This window comes from Mesitornis unicolor, unplaced genomic scaffold (genome assembly GCF_000695765.1).
Source record: "Mesitornis unicolor isolate BGI_N332 unplaced genomic scaffold, ASM69576v1 scaffold7394, whole genome shotgun sequence".
Lineage (NCBI taxonomy): Eukaryota > Metazoa > Chordata > Aves > Mesitornithiformes > Mesitornithidae > Mesitornis > Mesitornis unicolor.
The window spans coordinates 115,993-135,073 of NW_010180733.1; the positions used below are offsets into that span (position 1 = coordinate 115,993).

Genomic DNA, 19,081 nt, shown 5'->3' on the forward strand with positions numbered 1-19,081 from the left:
CTACAGTTGTGTTATTCAACTGAGTGTGGTATAACAAATTCTCTAGAGAAGATGGTAGCTCAGGTTTGACTATTTCACTTCTCATATTAATATTTTAATTAAAATATGAAATATAAAATACAAAAATATATGGGAGGTGAGAAGGTCTTAATGTATATTGGAATAGTAGAGAAAAAAGTACCCATTTGTTTTTGCATCAGTGATATATAGAAGACAGAACTGGAGACAGCAGAGCAGCCTCCAGAGAAGTTTATAAGTCAGATGTGAAAATATTGTTAAGTAGATAATATGAGGTATGGATAGGATTGCCAAAAGTTCTCTGTCCCTAGAGCAAGGGAGAGACAGTTTTGACTAAACTGCAGCATAATGTTCTGAACTTAGAGGTTGTCTTAGGGAAGAGCTACAGTTCCTTCCCTGATATGTAAATGACTTTTGTTTCTCTTAATAAAAATCTCACACTGAAAATTCATCTTACAGTCTTCTGGTGTAATTTTAATTCTGACCCACTAGAAACACTTAAATCCTGATGGCAAATATATTCTAGTATTAAGACACACAAAGAGAGTTATCACATAATAACTTTGTTATACAGTTAGAGGAAAGAACAATAAGGGTAATAAATTAGCTAAATTAAGTCACTCTTGTCCTCTACTTAAAGCTTGGGGTGGTAATTTTAATAGTACAGCCTTACATATATATTTTGTGTAAGCACTGTCCTACGTGTTGATTTGTCATTTTACAAACCTCTTGCACAAAGTGTTTAACCGTAGTACATTTGAGTATCCCATCAGCCATGCGTTGTGGAATCTCAAATAGGACTTCACAGAGGAGAGCTGGTCACTGTGTGGTCTGTAAGTTGTTCTGCTTCTGAACTCTCCTTCTACTCAGACGTTATCTCAGAAAGGAAATAGTATAATAAAATAATACTATGTTTAAGAGTGAAGAATCAGCAGAAATGACTGCTTAGTAGAAGGTCTTGGAAAGTAAGGATAAAAGTGAATGTCATGGGCTTCTAGGATAGGCATTTCAGTAGAAATTTGGATGTCAATACTTTTATTTTAAATGTATACTCTTACTTAAATTAATGTATTCATAAAGAAAATGGGGAATAACTAAGAAAAATAGAGAGGTAAATTCGAGAAATAAATTGGTTTTGTATATTGCAGAGTCTGTGGGTGGAGAGAACCACACTGATCTTGGTGCAGAGTTTACCTGGAATATCTCGTTGGTTTGAAGTGGAAAAACGTGAAGTAGTGAGTAGACTGATTGCAATATATATTGTAGGCTGATTCACTTTCTTATCCATATATTCTTTGATGAACTACTTTAAGATTTATTACCCATATCTAAATTCTTTGAGCAAGTTTTCAAGCTGGCTACAACAAATTTATTTGTAAAGTATTTTAAGAACCGTCCTTATGATTCCTTTAATCAGTTGAGGAAAAAATTTGAGAACAACAACGGGCAGCCAAAGGCAGCATTTAATGTCAGCAAATTACTTTCTCAAAACTCAGCATGATTTAGCATTTAATACTTAAAATATCTATAGCTTAATATGTCTTGCAGTATTCTTGAAAAGTAATCATTCTCCAAGGTCCTGTACTATAATAAGCACCATGTGGGTATAGCTCTGTGTGTGCCTAGAGCTCGGTTGAAGTTCCCAGATCTCAGCATGGGCAGGGAAGCATGCCTACGCAGAACCTGTAGGAATAGGACGTAATGTGGCAATCTGTTACTGACACATTGTAATTTCGTCTCCTTCCTTGTCGTTATATTTTTTAGAAAAATCCTTAAGCATATTTTAAGTATATTGGGAAGAGTGGTCCTCATATCAAGATCTCTCAATAATTGGTCAGTTGTTGAGCCCAGTAGTATAACATCTGCAACTGTTTTTCTTCCTGTCAGAGCCGGCCTTACAATAGTCCCATTAAATATAAGGATACTATTGTATGACTGATTTTCTCTAAAACTCTATTGTATTTTTCTTCTGTAGTAGCAACAAAATATCATTCATTCACCATCCTCATATTCTGCTGTAGAAAAACAAAAATGGAATTAAGTAAAAATAAAAAAAAATGTGACATGAGAAATCTTGTTAGTTGACTCCTACTGAGTCCTTACTAGATTAATGAGTCCTAATATGAGGATCCTATTTACTATTTTTTACTATTTTTTACCTATTTACTATTATGGTACCATTATAGTCACCATTTCCAAAAGTTAACTGTAGTAACGTTTCCTGGGCATGTACTAGGTCATGGCTTAGATTTATGCTTGTATGTTCTGGTAAATTATGGCAACTGCAGGCCTGGACTCTTCCCATTGCTTACCTTTTTGCTTTTCCAGCACCTCATGCTACCTGTGAGAAAAGCTTCCTCACCCTCTAGAGAGGACAGGCACATCCTGCTCAAGGATTGCCCTTGACTATAACTTGATTATCAACTTAGCTCAAACCTTACATTCAGACTCCTCATCCGTAATGTCTAGTTGGTAACTTCACTTTGGGTGGGGGAATTAGGTTGCCCAAACATAAGCTCTGCTATGTGCCTTTAAGTAGGGTGAAGCTCTCCCTGACTTCAAGCCCAATTTAGGTAAAGTTTTCAAGGATACTTTAGCCCTAAATTCCTAGAGTTCCACCACAGACTGAAGTGTGTGATTGCAGCAAGGACTGAGTATCTCTCAATGTCAGATAGTGCATCTACAGGAGAGGGACAGTTGTTTATTTTGGTCCTCGATTACATGATAAAATGAATTCTCTCTGTGCTCAGAGTGTACATTCAGAGAGCGAAGCCCAGGTGAGAAGAACTTTTCGACCCCAATACTCTAGAACATAGAATAACATTGTTTCTTTTAAGAAATCAAAAATTACCTTTAATATAATTAAGTCTTTCAAGTGAAAATTAAATATGCTTGCAATGTTCCTTTCTCCCCTTTTAGGTGGAAATGAGTCCCCTTGAGAATGCTATTGAAGTCTTAGAAAATAAGAACCAGCAGCTGAGAACACTGATTAGTCAGTGTCAAACTCGACAGATGCAAAATATTAACCCTCTCACCATGTGTCTAAATGGGGTCATTGATGCAGCAGTTAATGGTGGAGTTGCTAGGTACCAAGAGGTAAGCAATTTATTTTCTGTATATTAAAATTTAGTCATAATACAGTTTCTTACTGATTCTTTCTTGGTACATATGCATGTCCTCTGTATGAATTGAGGACAAAGAAATTTATTATCTTGAAGAATCATGTTCTTCTAGATTCTCTTTCTCTTCTCCAAGTTTTTAAGGAAAGCTATTTTCTGGAAAAAATCTAGTAAGAAATAATACATGTAATTAAGAAATATCTAATGCTGGACTTGTTCCCAAGAGTTGTTCCTCATTATTACCATCTCTGAATCACCTTAGGGGAGGACCTTAAATGTTTGGGAGGGTGTATTTCCACTAAGTTCTATGGAATTTTGAAACCTCAGTAAAAAGAAAGGAAGGATATTTTTTCAGCTCTGTCTGATCATCTTCTTTCTCCTAATAGACTTAGGAAATACTTGAGTCTGATGGTTGTTCCTTTTCCACTGAAAATATCAAGTTAAATAACATTCTGTCCACTCGTCTCACAGGCTGCAAAATTTGGAGTTCGCTCAACAGTGTTAAATTTAGTAAAACTGTATCTAAATTAAACTACAAGAAATTGAGTCTTCTATAGTGTTAAAATCTGTCATCAAAACTAGTATTATGAAAATTGTGAGACTAAAGCAAAACAGTACCATATTTGATGTCTCCCAGCTGCTTTTAAACAGCAACAACGACAAAACTGTTTAGCATAGTAAAAGTGCCACGAAGGGAGTCCCTTGAGAAACAGTCATGGCAGAACTATGTCTGGTTTGAATTAGCAGTGTCAGAGCCGGCTCAGTGTCTCTGCACAGCTTTCCATTCTTCACGAGTTAAAGGTCCTAGCGCTCTCCTTATTATTGTTCTTAATTGCAATTCTTGATCTCCTAGACAGTCTTCATGTTTTGATTTCCTTCTCTTCTCTCCTTCTCTCTCTTGCTATATATCTGAAACAGGACTTTTCACCAATTTGTGTTGTAAAAATTGATAGTACTAGTTGTGAGATTTGTTGGGTTTTTTTTTTTCCCCTACTTCAACCTCCATTCTCTTTGCAGGTCCTTTTTTCAGTCTTCAGTCTTCTTGCTGTTTTACCACTTCTTATCTTCTACTTTCCTTCTTTTTCTTGCCTCTGTAAACACTTTTCTTCACCTAGCTGTTTCACTTCCTTCTCCCTTCTGCTCTGTACAAAGCTCAAAACTCAGTCAGCCTTGGGGTAAGCATGGCCATGTCTTTACATATATCCTCCTTTCCTTTGGGCAACTTCCTACCTTTAAGAAGTGTAAAACCAGTACTGCAGGTGTTAAAGCTACACTTTCACTGGATTCAGTACAGGAACAGATTTCAGGAAAATCTACCGAAGTAATAGTAATTATGCAACTTCCTGTGTGCTAAAAATAGCTGTAGACTGAGCCACTGATTTTTTAATTTTTTTCTGAACACTGCTTCAAGAGTGTGTTTGTGCCCACTAACACTTCTCAAACTGCAATTTGTACTATAACTTAGATTTCTTTTGGCTCCTTTACATCTGCTAGAAAAATAGATGTACTTTCATGATTACATGTTGGAAACTACCAGTTTCAATGACGTTACTGGATTTAGTAAAATTCTGATTATTTTTTTTCCTAATGTACTGGTGATTTTGTGTGAAGTTAGATTATTACATCTCTGACTCATTACAGATCTGCATAAATCTCAGCCCAAAACCAGTGGGACATCACCTCGTTGATATTAAAAGAGTATTAAGCTTGTAGCTGAGGGGAAAAAAAACATCAGCTGGCAGAAGTTTGGGATTTGGGATTTTAGGAAATGTCAAAGGTTTCTTTTTAACAATTTAAACATGAATTCTTATAAGTCAACTTATCTGCAGTGAAAGGACCATGTGAAATAAATGTTCTTCATTACACTATCAGCATTTTCTAGACAGGTCTCAGCACTTCCTTGTTACAGGCTGTCACAGCATGAAATTTGGGAACTGAATTAGAGGAAGGGGTATATTTTTCTCCAGCTCCACTCTTTACCATATTTACTAATGATTCTGCATAGCAAAGATTTTAATAGCCAAAGTCGGATGGAGAACCTTTTAAGTAGTGTGTGATGGAAATGCTAAGACAGGTGCAAAAGGAGAACAGAGCACGGAGCAGCCACTGTTGTCTTCTCAACTCAATGGATAGAAAACCATGCATATGTATAGGTATACGTACAGACGCTTTTTGTTACAAATGTGTTTTTGAGACAGCCTAGAAATCTCTCAAATGAGCAGCTGGGCATTTTCTTTACAGAATCTTGTGAAGAAATGTTGTAAATCCAATATAATTGATTTTCATAATCCCCTTGCAGGGTAGGGTAGATACCATGTTAAAAAATACGCAATTGTGAATGAACAGGAAAGTGCTATGTCCAGGCCATCACTGGTGGGTACAAGGATTTTGAGGTACTATAGCTGACACAATTTGAGCGCTGGAGATGAGGTGGAAAGTCTTGTAAGCTCATGAACACACCTAGGCGTTGGTCAGATGCTCCTGAAGTGAAAAATGTGGCTTTTTGACATCAATGTCACTGCGAGTTCTTTAAAACATTATTTATATTGAGTAAGAAGATAATGTAACAGCTCCAATACGTAAAATAGCATACAATTCCATACTTCTCTTAAGAAATGTTTATATTTAAGGGATAATGAAGCTCCTATTATGAAAAGACAGAAAATCTAATTCTTTGTAATTCTTTGAAACCTCCTGTGTCACAATTAATGTGGAAGAGATATTTACTACAGGTTTCCAAATTTGGTTCAGGATCTGTCCTGGATATTGAACTGGTAAATTACACTCAAGAGTGGCTACATTTTATTTGCACGTACTTTCCACAAATGCATATGTGAATAATTATTTAGCATTTATTATCCTCTGTTGCAGTAGAAAGGAGCCTTTGTTTCAAAAATATGATCTAGAAACTTGTTTGAAAAAAAGTGTTGTGTTTTTACTCTGATACTTTATGTTTTTATTCTGCTTAGGCATTCTTTGTCAAAGACTACATCTTGAACCATCCAGAGGATGGAGAGAAGATCACACGCTTGAGAGAGCTGATGCTTGAGCAGGTAAAGTGGGGAAAAGACTGACTGGGTGGCCTGCTCAGCTGTTCTAGCTAAGTGTCCCAAAATAAAATACAAAATTTCAGAGGTTAATAATTTCCCAGTGATCTTCGGTATTTTCTGAATTAGATTCCAAGTAGACAGCAACTTCCTATACAGGGAGGGTTTTGGGTCATGTTAATATTTTTCACGTAGTCCTTTTTTTCATCGTTATCTTAATAACTTCAAACTATTCTAAATTAAAGGCTGAATGAGAGGCAAGTTTTTGTCTTGTGATGATCACATGCAAATATTTGCATAACCATTTTACCACTACTACAAAACAAACATTATCTCATGGAAACATTTGATGGCTTCAGCAAATATTTGTGTGGTGTATTTTACCACTAGCACAGACCAAACATTTTCACTACAAGGTTTAGCTTAAGAGGAAAAAGAACCCAAAACATCTTATTATAGTGGAAGTTATCTAATAATAATTGCCAGAGTAGGTAGGCAATAAAATAAACACCGAGTGATTAAATTAAACAGGTGAGTATTCTATGCACTATATGGTTTTTCTATTATTTTTTCCTTTATTTAGAAAACAATTACCTACCAGCCTCAAATATGAATTGTCTTCATCTGGAAATGCTGAAAAAAATTATTTTGGTCAAATGATTTTACTAAGTATTTCAGCTCTTTTAACTGACATTTACTGACCTTTGTTCTATGCAGCACATTGAAATTTTAAACTTTATTGCCAGCTTGGGATAGAGAGGTCAGAGTATTGGAATTTGGCAAGATGGAAATTTCATTTTTTGCCAGCATTGTGGTATCTTTTGGTCAGATCTGCTGAAGTGACAGATCCTCAGACAGTTTAATTCAGAATAGATTCACTGAGCTCACTTTAATGTCATTTAGATAATCTATAGTAATTTACATTGCAGTTTCAGTTGTTCAAGCTATAGTTAATCTCACTAACCTTTACAATTTAAAAAAGGAGTTGTTAACTTCCTGTGACAAAAATGTGAATTCCAAGCGATAGTGGTTAAACCCTGGCTGCCACCCACAGATGATTTAACAGAAAATGTGGATCATTCAGCAGGGCCCAGGTGTCTGTGTGTGTATGTATGTGTGTGTGTGTGTGTGTGGATGGATGCGCTGCAGTCCTGACCTCGGGTCAGCGATGCTGTGCAGCTGTGTGCCCGCTCACAGGCTGCCTGAAAATGTCAGCTCGTAGCACTCATCCAAAGATATTACAGCATGGTGTAGCTATTTTGTTTTTAAATTTGAGTTTATCTGATTCCTCATGGAACCAATTCAGTATTTTAAATGCCTGTGACCAAATTTGAGCAAGATTAGAGTTTTAGCAGTGTTATTCTTAAAATTGTCATGCCTTGTGTCAAGAGTATAAGTAAAGCCATCACTTACCGAGGTCTCTGGGGAGTTGGAATAGGATAGGAAACCATGGACTTCACTGAAAATATATTACAGGGTCTCTGGTGAATGTGTGGCCATTTCTGTGGTTTCATGCTTTTCATAATTGTTCTTGTAGAAAACAGCTTATATTTAGGGTTTAGAACTGCTCCTTTGTAAAGTTGCCATTTAGACAGATTTTTCGCTACGTTATCCATAGGGGTTTTTATATTAGAGTTGAATTCACATAGGTCAAATCTCTGGACAAGCTGAACAGTAAAATGAGAAGAAGCATAAATTCTCTTGTGTATTACTGGTTTTGGTCTTAGGCCTTGTTTGATTACAGGTCTGTCAGGGATTTAGATAAATGATTTTAATACAACATGCACTTTATTGGATTTTATAATTAGTATCCTAATTGATTATGACAGCTTGAAGAAAATGGATCAAAAAATAATTTTCTCCTCTTTCCTCTTGTGTCTTCTGCAGGCTCAGATTCTAGAATTTGGCTTGGCGGTGCATGAGAAGGTGGTGCCGCAGGACATGAGGCCGTTGCACAAAAAGCTGGTGGACCAGTTCTTCGTGATGAAGTCAAGTTTGGGAATACAGGTGTGTGAGCAGGTGCACGGATAAATCAGGAGACCGTTTAGCTTCAGTAAGGGCTGTTTAATTTTCCCAAGCAACAAATAGTGACATCTTTTGGTTGTTTGTCCACATTGCAACTTGTAGCATTTCAGTACCACAAAGCAAAGAGAATGTTAATAAGCTTTCCATACCGAGCAGAGAAAAGTCACATTTTACTAAAGGGAAAGTATCATCAGCAAAAAGTTAAAAATATTTTTCATGCTAATGATGAAGCTGATCCAAAATGCAGATATAACTCTTCATATTACTGTGTATATCTTATGAAATGCTTAATGATATTGTGTTCATTTTAATTAATCTTTTTTTAACAACTCATCAGGAATTTTCTGCCTGTGTACAAGCTAGCCCTGTTCATTTCCCAAATGGAAGTCCTCGTGTATGCCGAAATTCCATACCTGTTTCTATGAGCCCTGATGGTGCCAGGGTAATACCACGACGCAGGCAAGTGAAATTACTAGAAATTGATAGATGTACTAGAAATGTATAGATTTTGTTACTCACCGGAGGTGACCCGTAAAATACTTCTATTGTGTGCACGCTTCCTTGTACGGTCTGCCTGAAGTATCTTCAGGCATGAATAGCTGAGATGTATCTCTTCTTTCTCTCAACTAATAAATCCAAATTAAACTGTGGAGGTTAATAAACATGTGCTCTTTTCACATGAAAATTATGATTGGCAATTAGTGTTAACCATTTTGTATTTCATTATTCTTATAATAGTCCCTTGAGTTACCCAGCTGTCAATCGGTATTCATCCTCATCACTGTCCTCCCAAGCTTCTGCTGAAGTCAGCAATATCACTGGGCAATCAGAAAGCTCCGATGAAGTTTTTAACATGCAGGTACAAAATATTGTCATTCTTCAAACTAAACAGTATCTTTCTTATAAGAATTTTTGCTAAATTAATGTTTCTATTATTTAATTCAGAAATCTCAAAGTTATATCTGATACTTCTTTTAAAAAACAAATTTTAAATGATGCTGTTGAGCTCCTTAACTTAGAAAGAACAATTAATGTAACTGTTTCTTCTCCTTTAACTTAAAGCATGAATTTTTTACAAAAGTATGAAGCAGCAGTGCACTATGATGCAAAGTCATCTGACATTTCCGTCCAGTTGTCACAGTTGTGGTGTAATTATTTTAATACATTAATTACATTTCTATTTATTTGAAATTTTACTACATCTTCATGTACTTACATTAATGCTCTTTACACTGTCTTTCTATTTTGAAATACTGAGAAACTAGTCTTAACAAATTACAAGTTATTTGTTCTAGTGAGAAGCCTGTTATAATTGTTTTGTTTTCCAAACCAGTAAGTGTGATGTGTTAACAGCATCATCTCCTCTGTATGCAGCCCAGTCCATCTACCTCAAGCCTGAGTTCTACTCATTCTGCTTCACCTAATGTGACCAGTTCTGCTCCTTCCAGTGCCAGAGGTCAGTGCTTGCCTCCTGTGGTAAGCTATATTAAATTATTCTTGATACATTACACATTTCTGCATATCACTGGTCAGACATCAAATTCAGCCAATTGTGTGAGGAACGTAAATTACTGGAGACAAAGGATTTCTTTGTTGTAAAGCATAAAACTGAAATGGCTGACTTTCATTGTGTGAATTTAATCACTTGACACATTTATATTCTAGCCTCTCCTCTGTTGTCTGATAAACATAAGCATTCCCGAGAAAACTCTTGCCTGTCCCCCAGAGAGAGGCCCTGCAGTGCCATCTACCCTACGCCTTTGGAAACCTCGCAGGTAGGAAGCTTGTTGGGAGTCCTCTGAACACAAGTAGCTAAGAAGATGATAAAGACGCTTGTTGAACTTCAAACAGATTCAGTGCCTACTCACTGCTATTAATTTTCAAGGGTTTTTGTTTGTTTGTTTTTATAAACAAATACTCTAAAATATTTTACATGAAAGAGGTGTGAATAGGATACATAGTGCTTGATCACATTTCTGCTTGCTTTGTCTAGGTTTAGAGCTGTTTTTTTGACATTTACTCACTGCAGTTAGAAAGAGATGCAAAGATTTACCAGATGTCACAGTCTGCTTGTGTGAAACCACAGCATTTGTTCAATCTAGGGAAGAAGAAAGAAAGAAAATCTGTTATCACGGCAGTTGTCCACATTGACCTCCCCTTTATTTCTTCTGAAATAGCTAATCCTAGCCACTGTGAGATAATAACCCACTCCATGTGGCAATTTCTGTTTTTCAATGTAGTTTCAGAAGAGAGAGAGAGGCATTTTGTCACTCCAGAGAAAATAAGTTGAGTTCTTACCTTAAAATTACTGTTACATAGGTCTGTATGAAATTTGTATCTTTTGAGTTATCTGAAATGCAAAATGAGCTTGGTGAGCTGGCCAATTTTGAATCCTTTTTTCATCTTTTCTTCCTAATGGACCTACTTTCGTAAAGTGCTTTCCTTTAACACAGTTGCTGTTTTAATCCGTGCCATCACACAATGCATCTCTTGCTGAAGCTGAGAAAGAAGAGAACCTAAGTACAGTGTGAAAGGCCCTCCTTGCGACGCTCATTTCGACCAGAAACTTTGCATCTGATGAAAAACAACTTGGTAGTCCAGGATCCTTTATTTTAGAAATGATTTGTTGATTTCTTTAGTTGTTTTCTTGTCCCTCTCTTTTTCAGTTATTGAACTGGCTTCTGGTTGTTTTTTTTTTCCTCTTTTTTGTTTAAGTCCTCATGCTGCTACCTGAGGGCTTAAGAAGTATACTGAAGCTTAGCCAGACTTAAGGGCAGTTCTTGGGAACTACTTACTGATATATCTACTGAGCACTTTCTCAGTGGTAGTGGAGCCAAACCAACATACAGGAAAGATCAGGAGATGCTCTTTAAATAAAGCGGTTTTATGATTAGCCGCAAAGAAAAAAATATCCCATTTTTGCTCCCAGACTGCAAACTCTTGCTTTGCCAAGTGGAATGCGACTTCTATCCCCCACTGTACCCGAGAATCGATAAGGGAGGCTGAGGAGTTCGTAGGCCCAGTCTCCACTCTCTCTGAGACTCGCCCGGCAGGAAAATCTCCCAATCTGTCTCTACCCTCAGTGTCCCAAGAGAGGGTAAGTAGAAAATTAACTTGCTCGTACAGTGAAGTATGTTTCAAAGGAGAAGGTCTGACAGTTTCTTTCTGCCTTCATAACCATAAATGAGGATCTGTCTTTCTGGGGAAAGGTGCAATTTCTTTCTCTGGTGCTCTATTCCTTCAGCACTAAAAATGGACTGTGATCAGAACCAAAATTCTGATCCTCTGCCTTCTGATTAAGAAAGGGAAAAGAAATCCTCAGGACAATTGTGAGGAGGTATCTTAGAGATACCTGCAGCTCTCATCAGAATTTAGGTGCTCAAACTGTTCCTTGTCCTTTCTGGTTTTATTCTAACACCAGTTAACTTCACCAGTCTTGGCTGGAGCTTCACATTAAGTTAATAAGGAAAGGACCACACATTTATTAATGCCTTTGTTACAGCTTAATGAATGCCATTTTCACAATAGTTTTTCAGCAGGGAAAGGTGAGATGCACAGGCAAATTCCTGCACTTCAAGTCCAAATCAAGTCCTTTCAGGCCATAGCTACCTCATTTAAGGAAGTTTCATGGACTTCATAGAACAAGACCACAGCAGTTCTGCATCTGTTTCCCTCATTGCAACTGATGCTCGAGGTTATCTACGTACAGCTGTTTTCAAGTTGGCATCCATTTGTGCTTGCTTTTTGGTCTCTGGCTGAGCAATTGTACAGTGTCTCTCCAGCTCTTCCCATACTCTGAAGAGGAATGTCTGCTGTCATTGACTGGCTAACAAGCCGCCTTAGTTTTTGCACTGTTCTTCTTCTTAATGGAACTTTTTGGGTTTCGCATATTGGGGTTTTTTTTGCATCTCATTAAACATCCTGTGATTGCTCTTGTTCTTCCATATGGCTTTGTATTTCATTATTTTAGCGTGTCCTTGTTTCTCTGTATTTCATTCAGCTTTTGTCTCTATATCTCCAATTTCAGTTGCTTTTTCAGCCTTTGCTCTTTACCTTCACAACAGAAAACAGACTGCAGCCCACCAGATCCGAGTGCACTGTAGACTCACTAGGCAGTGACCATTTGATCCAGACCAGGCAGGAACATATGATCACATTTTCTGTCACATTTGAGTACACAGGTACATCACCGGTTTAATGGTGACTCCAGGAAAACAGATATTACCTGATCCCATATGATTCCAGTACGGCATAGAGAGGCAAACCTAGTGTAGGTCAAAGTCTACAAAGGCATTTTCTCTATGAGATGTTTTAAGTCAAGTTGAATTGGCCAAGTATTTGTTCCTCACTGTGTAACACGAAGCTGCAACATGTGAGATCCACAATGATTACTTTGCAGCTGGGTTTGCCATCTTGTGGAACTACAGAGTAGTGCCTCGCTGGCTCTCTATGGTCCCCTGAACACGGTAAAGAGATACAAGAATAGGATGTGATTTGACTTGGATTTCACTGATTGTCTGATCTTGCTTCAAAACAAAACAACAAAAAAAAACAGGAAGAAGAAAAAGTTAAGTTTATCTGTTCCAATTTCCTTTGGAAAGTATGTGGGATTAACAGTATGCTGTTTACATCTATTATCAAGATAAACTAGTGACCCACAGGTTATTTGAGTACTGCCAAAAGAAATAATGAGTAGAATTTTTAAATTCTTTCATAAATTTACTGTGATTTTTTTAAAAAATTAATACTCAGAAAAGGAAAGGAAAACACACTTTATGGGTCAGCTCTTATCCACAAGAGAAGTAAGAGTGCTGCTACCAAAAACATCAGGGTTGGAAATAGTACACAACGTTCTTCTAAGATAACAGCCATAACTTGAACATTGTCAAATATTACACCTTGTTCAGATGCTTTTTCTGCAATGAAATTGTTGCAAGTCTATCCTTGCACTTGTTTAGTAATCTATCAAGATACCACTTGAGGAATGAGCCTTATTTTGTTTATTAGGGAGCTGGAAACTGTCAGAACTCAGTACATAATAATCCTCCCTTTGATTCGAGTGTGTACAATTTTCAGAAAATTAGTCTACTCCCTATTTGTATACACATATTCTTTTAAACTATTTATGTTCTTAGGTGATGTTTATCACTCTGCCTCCAAAGTAGACTTGCGTGGTTGGGATAATAACAAAAAGATACTTATTTTCTTAGAGGCTACTGAAATACAGCAGCAGCTATGCATAAACAGTGCTGTTCTCAATTTACAGAGAATGATGTTTAATCACATTGGAGACGGTGGTTTGCCACGAAGTGATTCCAATCTGCCTGGCCCTGACAAAGGTGAGTGGAAATGTTGCACCAGATCAATCTTGGAAACAATGAAAATACAATTAATCTGTCATATTCTTGTAGAGTGCTAATTCTTTTGAGTGCATACTATCATCTCCAAGTTTCAAAACATTCTAACTAACTAAGTTGCACCAACACTCTAAAGTTTCAAAACACTTTGCCAAAAAGGGGGGAACATGGTGTTTGTTTGAACTGTGTGTTGCACTCAGAAAGGCTCAGAAGTCTGCAGGAGGGGGTGATGGAGCAGCAGGTTGCAGCAAGCTGTCTGAGAGCTGTCCTTTCTGCTTCACAAGAGACACATATGAGATGAGGAATGCTGGAGATGAACTTCTGGAGACTGGGGCAGAGAGAGGCTAAAGAGAAGAACAGGGTCCTGATGTTTGGCACCTGCAAGTCCTCTTTACCAAATATAAGTCTCAGTGCTTTTGGTTACACTTTGATGGAAGAGAAGAGATCAATTTGTGGTTTGTCGGGGGATTTTATTGTTTTGTTTTTATCTAGAGTAAATGAGAAACCTATGAATGTCCATAGACAAAATATTGCCTTCATAATTTTGTACCCAGGGAAATTTAATATTGTTGGCACAGTTGCTGTGCCAAGATTTCATTATGTGCTCCGCATCCATAATATGCTCCATCATTTCATTATGTGCTGCCCTTTGTGGTACGCTAAATAAAGGATACGGTAAAATAGGTGTATTGAAAAATAAGTATTTTAAGAATAAACTGTAACAAGAGGTGACCAGGAATCAGATTTTAATCAGTAAGAGCTGATTTTCTAAGTATTTTTCTATGCAAGTTTTTATGAAAGCTCAAGTGTGGAATTTTTCACAGGACTGAAAAAGCATATGACATAATTTAACATGGAAATGGCAAAACCTTTCCGCTGGCCTATGCAGCCAAGTACATTACAGAATTGTTAAAATAAAATATTATCTCCTGGAGACTTTAGCAGTCCAAAGAACTGACTGCTTGGATGACTTAAAATCAAAAATTGGCTTGTTGAGATTCAGGCATTTGAAGTACCTAGGTCTGGTGCCAAGTCATTTTTAGGATGAGGACAAAACCATACTGCTAGGTGACAGCATACAATAAAAAGCAAACAATGTGCTGCATATTTTGGCAATAAAACCAAAAAATTATCATCTATAAAATAGGTTATTCTGTGCACTGGTTTTGGGATCAACTAACGTGCAATTATACTGTAACAGTATCTTTACAGATATGAAACAAATACTATTTGCACTGTACTTTTTCTATTAAGTCTGGTATATACTGGTATAGTAGGACTGCAGTACTTGTGAGAGTCCTTGGTGTTGCTATAATAGCAATAATTGGTATCGTTAGCAGCAATACTTTGCTTTTCATTTCATCTCTGTAAATAAGCAGAGTCCTTGCATGTGGTTCTCTACTCACAACTGTGAAATAAGCAGACAAGAAGGAAACTGTCATGACAAGGCAAGAGGTTTGAGGCTGTGAAGATGGGAGGTTTTACGGTGGCAGGTTTTTTTGGGGTTAGGTGGGGTGAAGCAGGGTTTTCTTCCACTTTTTCACAGGTCATGTAAGAATAATTGTGGGGTTTAAGTTAACTTCTGTCCTGTCCATGTTAAATGTCCTGTCTTTCTGTCTATTTGACTTCTTTCCAGTATTGATGGCTCTTTGATAACATGAAATAATCCAGTTCTATTAAGGAAGCTGTTATAGGCCTTATGGCATCATTCAGTTAAAGTAATGGAATTTGGTAAACGTGGCACAGACAAATTCAACAGCCAATTTTATGCATGTCAAGGTGATAGTCAATTTACATTATCAAGAAGAGATCCTCAACCATGGATACAAACAGTGTATATAAACTTTCTTAGTCCACAATAATTTAATTTTATTTTTTTCCAGACTTCTTCATTTCTTTCTATTTTTACTCCCTGCATTTTGTGCCTTTCTTTCCATCTTCTTTCAGTTTTGAATTTATCAGGCAACAAAAGACTGCAAGCACTGAAAGCTTTCTGAGGGAGGCCAACTGGAATTTGTCGAGTTCCTTTCTCTAGTCCCTTCTGTATATAAGATGAGTTAATGGAAACAGCTTATGAATAGTCTATTTCCCTCTGCCTAGAAACCTTTAAATTGGAGTCTGGTGTGAAGATAAACTGATTATATTACCAGGTTTCAAGCTTATCTCCCTCTGTGGCTGGATTTGCAGTGCACCAGAATGCTATCTCAGCTGTTACGGTTGTTGATGGTCCCAACTGCTCCACAATCACAAAACTGACCTGATGGCCAGATGCATACATCAGGCAATCAGAAGATTGACAGCCATTATTTAAGAGCTTTTCAAATGCTGATGTAATCATGAGAGCTTCTCAGGCATGCTTGTTAAGTTGTCTAACATTTTCACTCTGTGTATTTTTACCCTCACGGATAAAGGCAAGTCGGAGAGCTAGAAACGTTGACGCTTATGCCAGCTTTTTCATTCTCTCCCAGCTGTTAACACCACCCCCAGTAGCTGGAGCCTGGACAGTGGGAAGGAAGCCAGAAACACATCAGACAGTGGAAAGCTTATATCTCCTCCTGTACCACCAAGACCTGCACAGACTGGTGAGTTAATGGACATTTCAGGCTAAGCTCCATTAAAAAAGTGATTTACTTGCGGCCTTAGATTCTTTCCACTCTGATTAATGTTTAACTTCTTGGGGAGGTTAATTTATCATTTGATTACTTACATGGAAAGCTGTAGAACTGCCTCCACAGATATTTTCAGCTCATTAGCTTTCTCTGTAGCATTCTGTTTTCAGTACTCTGCCCCTTCCCTTAATGACCGAGTAGTTTCAGACAGTTCATGCTGGCACTAGGAAGGATGATCAAATTTAATCCTTTGATCTTATGATAATTGGAAGTTAGCAGTCAGAAATCATCATTAACCACAAAGAATCTTACTGGCCAGAAAATGCATGGCAATCATGGAAGTACATGAGTTCTGTTACTGTAACCAATTTGCCTTTCAAAAGATTAATTTCCATTTAAAGGAAAGGCTGCTTAAATCATACGATAAATATAATTGTTCTCAAGGGAGTGAAGTTGTGGTATAGACTCATGCCTCGAAGTATATCCAGCCATGTTTACAGTATATTTACAGACAGATGTTTGGTATAAGTACATGATGCATCTTTTTTCTTATTTGACATACAAATACTTAATTTACTTCTTAGAAAAAGAGGAGAGTGAAAGTTATTATACTGACTTTTTCTGAATCCTGTTATCATTTGGAAGGTTATAAACCATTTTACAATGGTATAAGATTTGTCAGAAAAGATAGATACAGAAATTTCTTATAATTCATTGGTTGTACTGCAAGATAATCCTGAGAACAAAGTAAAATAAACAAAATCTCTAGAACTATTTGCAGCCATCAGGCACTACCTAAAGGGAATGAGAGGATAATGCTTGTGTATTGAATGATCTCCTATCCACTTAAAAAGATTTCTTAGTGAAAATTGTAATGCCAAGAGTACACTGAAATCTTTCTGACTTTACAGCATCACCAGCAAGACACATAGCCTCCATTTCCCCTTCTCCTACTGGCAGATCACCAATGAAGGTACTGTCTTATTGCAGTAAATCGCATTTGTGGGACAGGTTTATGTGTTTTATCGGGCAGACAGTATGTATTTCATAGACATTATCTGGGGATATATTATGTTTTCCTTTTATTATCATATGCCTGTACAAAAAAACATAATAGTAAGTAGCCGTAACAATTGCAGCAGCTGTGATGATTTTCAAAACTGCAGGCAAAAAACCTAATCTTTAGTCTCTGTAATGTCTCAATATTAGGCTTCTCACCTACATGGATAATCAAGCGCACTCGAGTCAGTGGACAGAAGGCAGTGTAGGAAAGAAATGGCATCTTAAAATGCCTCCTTTCCCCTTGAGGTCCCCAAACACAACTCCACAGTCATTCTCCTATTTGTCATCCCATGAACCTGTAATGTTTCCAATTCTGGCAGCACAGTGGTCCTGGTTCAGGAGGGAGCAATTGCACTGGCCATCAGAGTGCCCTGTAGTCCTGTTACCATAGCATACCTTCTGCTGAAGTGAGCACGATCCCAGGTTTCACACTGACTGCTTACTAGGATGTTGTACAAAAGAGAGTGACTCTTTCTTTGTTTCTGAATGGACTTGGTACTGATGATTCTTAGGGGCATTTCAAGCTCATCCTAGCACTGTCTTCTAAAGGCCTGGACAGAATTTAAGCATTTTGCAGCCAAAGCCTGGATTGCCTCCTGGGAGAGGAATGCTGGCCCAGAATGCTTCTGAGTTGCTGGATCTCATTTTGAGCATCCATGAATTTCCAGACTCTTTTAGTGTCTAGACTGTTACTCACTACTGGTACACGGAGTCTGCACTGCTGTCTGGAACCATGTCTTTAGCACTGCTCAGATCCTAAACTGAAGCAGACAAGGGCTACACGTTGTTCAGAATGACAAAAGCAAAGGTCCTAAATCTTATCTATGGTCACTTAATCCAAGTGTCAAGCACTCCTGGAACTTGAACCAATTGTGTAATTTATGTGAAAACCTTGACTCTGGACACTTGTAGAGTAGGAGTGCAGCTGCAGCCTCCTCACACGCAGAGAAATAGAACCTGAAACAAGTAGTTAAACAGGCTCTTCACAATGTCTGAAATGTCTTCAGTATGTATTCAGCTTTAAATAAAACATGCTCAGGTTTTCCCTAACCATATATAGGGCTCAGTTTTTAGCCTTTGTTCCAACTGTTGTGTGCTGCCAGGGAAGGCCATCTTAGTACAAAACCCATTGATATAAATGAAGATTTTTTTTCCATTACTTTCAGTGCACTGTGGATCCAGTCCTAGATGGATAACTAAGATTATCTCAGCAGCATAAAGTCAGTGCAGCCAGCTCTATACAACCCTGCTCCTCTTCTTTTTCTCCCCTCCCTGCCCTTTGTTGCACAGCTCACACTCACACCTCAAGCTGAGCAGGTGTGCACCAACCAGTCTAACAAGAATTGTTACTCTGGTTTCTCTTCAGATTGTATAATTGGGGTGAGAGTCACATGTTGATTTCTCCATCCCTTTTTTAGTCTGCACTTGAGACCTTTTAAGTCTAGATTGCCTTGCATGCTTCTAGTCAAAACTAGATACATTGCAAAAACTTTTCAACTTGCAAAGTAATGGTCTAAGCTTTTTACAGTTTTCATTAGAACAGGACTGCTCAATGCTTTCTAGGCAGGGCTTTACTGTCCCTGCCTTCTAATCTTGATCAGCACAGTTGCTGCCGCTTGGGCCCTCAGCTCCCTGTCCCTCATCTTCCCCCACAGACCTGTGAGGCTGCTGGAGGCTGCCCTCCGTTGGACCCTCGTCCCCAGGGCCCATGGCAGTGTTCTGTGTTTCGTGCAAGCAGCATGATGTGTCCAAGGAAGATGGGGGAGTGGAAGGAAGGGTGGAGTAAATATGGTTCAAAATGCCGTCTGCAGCAGCAGCAATGCCTCACCTCCTGCCTTCCTGCT

At 37.8% G+C, this 19,081-nt stretch overlaps 1 protein-coding gene across 1 annotated transcript in view; it reads left to right on the forward strand.

The window, feature by feature from the left end:
* The window catches only part of DOCK4 (dedicator of cytokinesis 4), a gene marked incomplete at its 5' end in the record, with an annotated part of 119,660 nt that overhangs the window by 99,388 nt on the left and 1,191 nt on the right, over positions 1-19,081 (forward strand). Inside the window, 11 exons of the mRNA XM_010183173.1 lie at positions 1,167-1,253; positions 2,938-3,114; positions 6,107-6,190; positions 8,072-8,191; positions 8,547-8,668; positions 8,948-9,068; positions 9,584-9,665; positions 9,875-9,984; positions 13,476-13,548; positions 16,035-16,148; positions 17,087-17,148. Of these exons, the coding sequence (XP_010181475.1) occupies positions 1,167-1,253; positions 2,938-3,114; positions 6,107-6,190; positions 8,072-8,191; positions 8,547-8,668; positions 8,948-9,068; positions 9,584-9,665; positions 9,875-9,984; positions 13,476-13,548; positions 16,035-16,148; positions 17,087-17,148 (1,152 nt within the window). The remainder of the gene's footprint in view (positions 1-1,166; positions 1,254-2,937; positions 3,115-6,106; positions 6,191-8,071; positions 8,192-8,546; positions 8,669-8,947; positions 9,069-9,583; positions 9,666-9,874; positions 9,985-13,475; positions 13,549-16,034; positions 16,149-17,086; positions 17,149-19,081) is intronic.